Source organism: Apaloderma vittatum, unplaced genomic scaffold, assembly GCF_000703405.1.
Source record: "Apaloderma vittatum isolate BGI_N311 unplaced genomic scaffold, ASM70340v1 scaffold6788, whole genome shotgun sequence".
NCBI classification, from domain to species: domain Eukaryota; kingdom Metazoa; phylum Chordata; class Aves; order Trogoniformes; family Trogonidae; genus Apaloderma; species Apaloderma vittatum.
In genome coordinates, this window is record NW_009732323.1 from 84,957 (window position 1) to 89,134 (window position 4,178).

The following is a 4,178-nucleotide window of genomic DNA, read 5'->3' on the forward strand; positions in this document are numbered from 1 at the left end:
TGTGAACATCTGGAAATGATTTTTTTTTTGTCCTTACTTACAGCAAACACGTTGGGACAGGCTACTCAGGATGCAGTCAACCAGATTACAGATGCAAGCCAGAAAGGTAAGAGCAATGACGTTCAAATCAAGAAGCGATGGAGCAGCTCAACACAAGCGAGCAGCAGCCCGTGCTCATTCCCCTCTGAAAGCCCTCACTTTCAGTGACAATTTTTGACCCCTTGCAATTCTCATGAGGCGGCATTTCAGGACCTGCACCTTCGTAGCTCCACAGGTTTACTGGCAGATGTACCATGATAGCTGACTGCCCACCCTGGCCACCGAGTCCCATGCGTGGCACTCAGATTTTGGCTTCCTTTATAGAAAACATGAGGGATCAGCACGGACAAAACCTTGATCTTTTCTCTTGAGAATTAAGTCACCGTGTGATACATCTTGCCTCCCCAGCCCTGAGGGCAGAGGTCCATCCAGGCCCAGGCCCACGCTGGCCCCCGGTGCCTGCTGAGGCAGCAGCTGGGGTCAAACATTAATGATCCTGCAGCTGGGAAGGTGCCATCAGGAAAGGGTTAGCATCTCGTTTCTGGGGATTGGAAACAAGTTAAACTAAAAACTAGACTCAGTCCTCACTTATTTTTAATAATTTTCTAAGAATGAGGAGACAGTTAGAAACTTGAGGTTCTAAAATGTTTAATGAAAATCAGAATGTGTTGGCAATGTCTCACTGGAGCAGATGCCCTCTACAGCTAAATGATGATGTGACGAGAAGGCAGGACTTGGTCACTTGTTGATGTTAGATGGGGAAGCAGCAATATTACCAAAATACAGCTGAGATCCCAGAGAAGAGAGAGAGTCTGTGCCCTGTTTGTGAGGGCCTCCTCCCTCCAGGTAAGACCTCGCTGTGATTGTCCATCCTGTTGGCTCCACTCAGGAGCAGCCCTGTGCCCACAGCTGAGCACAGCTCTCATTGACGGTCCCTCCATCACATCTGAGAAGGAAATAGAGAGAAGAGCATGCTTCACAGGCTGGAGAGGTGGGCCCAGGCCAACCCCATGAAGTCCAACAAGACCAAGTGCAAGGTCTTCCATCTGCGTCAAGGCAATCCCAAACACCCATATAGGCTGGGCAGTGACTGGCTTGAGAGCAGCCCTGAAGAAAAGGACTTGGGGGTACTGGTAGATGAGAAGCTCAACATGAGCCATCAGTGGGCACTTGCAGCCCAGAAAGCCAATCGTGTCCTGGGCTGCATCAAGAGCTGCGTGGCCAGCAGGGCGAGGGAGGTGATTCTTCCCCTCTCCTCCACTCTCGTGACACCCCAGCTGGAGTGCTGCGTCCAGATCTGGAGCCCACAGCACAAGAAAGAGATGGATGTGCTGGAGCATGTCCAGAGAAGGGCCACGAGGATGATCAGAGGGCTGGAGCAGCTCTCCTGTGAAGACAGACTGAGAAAGTTTGGGCTGTTCAGTCTGCAGAAAAGAAGCCTCCGAGGAGACTTTATTGTGGCTTCTAGTACCTCAAGGGGGCTACAAGAAAGCTGGTGGGGGGCTTTTTAGGGTGTTGGGTAGTGATAGGACTGGATTAAAGCTAGAGATGGGTCAGTTTAGATTGGACATTAGGACAACGTTCTTCCCCATGAGGGTGGTGAGACAGCGGAACAGGTTGCCCAGAGAGGGGGTGGAAGCCCCATCCCTGGGAGTTTTTAAGGCCAGGCTGGATGGGGCTCTGGGCAGCTTGATCTAGTGGGTGACGTCCCTGCCCATGGTGAGGGGGTTGGAACTAAATGATCTTTAAGGTCCCTTCCAACCCTCACAGTTCTATGATTCTATGATTCACTTTCCCTATCACTTGATAAGGTTGTCTTTCCAATGGTATTCACAGCATGTTTTAGCCCAAAGCACCCTCCTTCGTCAGCCAGGCTATATTTAGACCAAAACTGATCTATCCCAGCTTTGTCCCAACATTTATCATGGACTGCTTCAGCTCAGCACCCAAAACTTCCAAGCGACCTCCTTCTATTTTGCATCCTAAATACATCCTGCCAAACTCAGCTATAACCACCTGTGGACAACCTCTTTTTTTTTAAAAAAAAATCCCAATATTTTTATAGTCTAACAATTTTCACACTTCCCCTTTCCATATTAAGTATTAAACTGTGTTGGATTTTTCAAGCTTTTTGTTTATATTTTTCCCTTTCTTGCAGCGATTGACAAGGCTTCCAAGGCAGCTCAAGATGGTGTAGAAAAAGCAACCGGACAAGCTGCAGAAGCAATGTCTGGCTTTGGGAAAAAATGTGGATTTAAGAAATGATGCTAACTTAAACAAACAGTATTGCATGTAAAAATTCTCTCTTTGCTCTGCAACTCTCCACTCCTTTACTTAAAGAAAATTAAAGCTGTTTGGGATCTGGATAATTTCTCTCTCTCCAAATACAAAATTTTAACCCAAAAGGCCCCCCTTCATCCTTCATGCAGGAAAATACATCCTGTAGAACATCTTGTAACTTCTGTTCACAATCGCGAAAATGGCTCATAAGGCTTCAGCAGTGCTGTTGCCCTGCTCTTACAACAGTGCAACGATTATTGCCACATTTGCAGACCATATTTACAGAACCAGTGAAAGCGTTCCTGCTCCAGGACACCAGAACATCGGTGTGATGAAATTGAATTTTCTTCCAGTAATCAAAATATTTCTTGTTATATTTCTCACCAGTTGTTTGTTTGTCCCCATCTGCTGTATTTTCAGATTAAGATAAATAAAAGGTATGGTAAGATTTCTGCCACCCAGAAGTATATCGCCTTCTTGTGTGCTCTCATTGGTTTATTTGGTCTTTTAGTGAAGGATTGTGCAATGTCTCCCAAATCTCTTTTGCTCTTTGATTCAAAGCCCAGTGAGGTCAGTGACCATCCCGTAAGGGAGGTGAGTACTGAATCATTTCCCGGGTGGGCAGACAGATGTACAGAAACCAGCAGCCTGGCACCATGGAGGAGCCCCTCGGGCTCTGCGAGTGAACGGGAGTGGTGGTGACCAGCGCCCTCACCCTTTCTTTTTTCGTGCCTGTTGCCCATCGGAATTTTTTGTTACCACAACACATCTCCTGTTTAACCCCCAGTGGACATGAACTGGACACTCTATCGCAACAGTGACGGGTAGCGCTGTGCTGAGAGATGGCACTGTGGGGAGCTCAGCTCCCCTCCTCAGCCTCGCCTGAGCCCTGGTGCCCGGGTAGGCTTCACAGAGCCCGTGGTGCTCAGGGACAAGGGAAACGGCACGAGAGAGGCAAGTGGGCAATCTTCTTACCTAGGAAGTGGAAATATTTATTTTAGATTGCTGCTTGCTGGGCAATCAGAGGCTGCTGCAGCCAGACAGGGCGCCCACTTAGTGCTGCCTCTGTCAACAGAAGGCACTAATAGCCACTTATTCACAGTAAGTGCTCTTACCGTGCCTTCTGGGTGTTTCTCATTGCTAGGCAATATTTCCCTTTTTTTTCGTATCTGCTCTGAAGCCTTACCAGCTTGATTTCAGCCTTGTAAAAGAAAACAAAATTCATGACCAAAAGCATCTGGCTGTAATGAAACAGGGCAATCCAGGCTGGTCCGAGATACCGCTGTCTCGTAGCTGTTCACCAAGAGCGGTGGTTCACCAGGGTTTCTAGGAAGCTGATCTTTGGGATCACAGTCCTTGGAGGAAATTGCTCACCACTGAACCCAAAGACCACCCTTGCCTGCCATCTGCACGAGGACCACATGGACTGAGAAGCCTTTAGAGGTCTTTCTAAGTAATAGACCATCTGTGAGTAAACATAGTGCAGGGCTTTGCACAGGGTGTCCCCACGCAATGTCTTTTACAGCTTAAAAAGCCTAAATATTTACCCAAGTACAAGCTCACAGAAAAAGCATTAGACTATTGAATTCTCAGTTACTGGGCAACTCTCAATAGTACTTAATTATTTAGTACTTTCCATGGTTGCTTCCCTGGTGGTGAAATCTTCAGAGAGGGAGCTCTTTAGGGCTCGGCATTTCTGACACCAGTGCTGCGTTTGTGGGTCACAGTAGTCCATACACCGCTCTCCATCGCACCTTTTTTATCCTGCAAACCACTTCTTAGTTCGTATTAGAAAAAAAGTTGGGCGGGTGTTGTTTTTTTCCCCAGTACAACCTGTTATTCCATTACAAGACTGATGC

General features: G+C 47.5%; 1 protein-coding gene across 1 annotated transcript in view; it reads left to right on the top strand.

Annotated features, from left to right (window-relative positions):
* ADIRF (adipogenesis regulatory factor) overlaps positions 1-2,304 on the top strand; it is a 3,790-nt gene extending 1,486 nt beyond the window's left edge. Inside the window, exons 2-3 of the mRNA XM_009875478.1 lie at positions 44-106; positions 2,198-2,304. Coding sequence (XP_009873780.1) covers positions 44-106; positions 2,198-2,304 — 170 coding nt within the window. The remainder of the gene's footprint in view (positions 1-43; positions 107-2,197) is intronic.
* Positions 2,305-4,178: the final 1,874 nt, after the last annotated feature.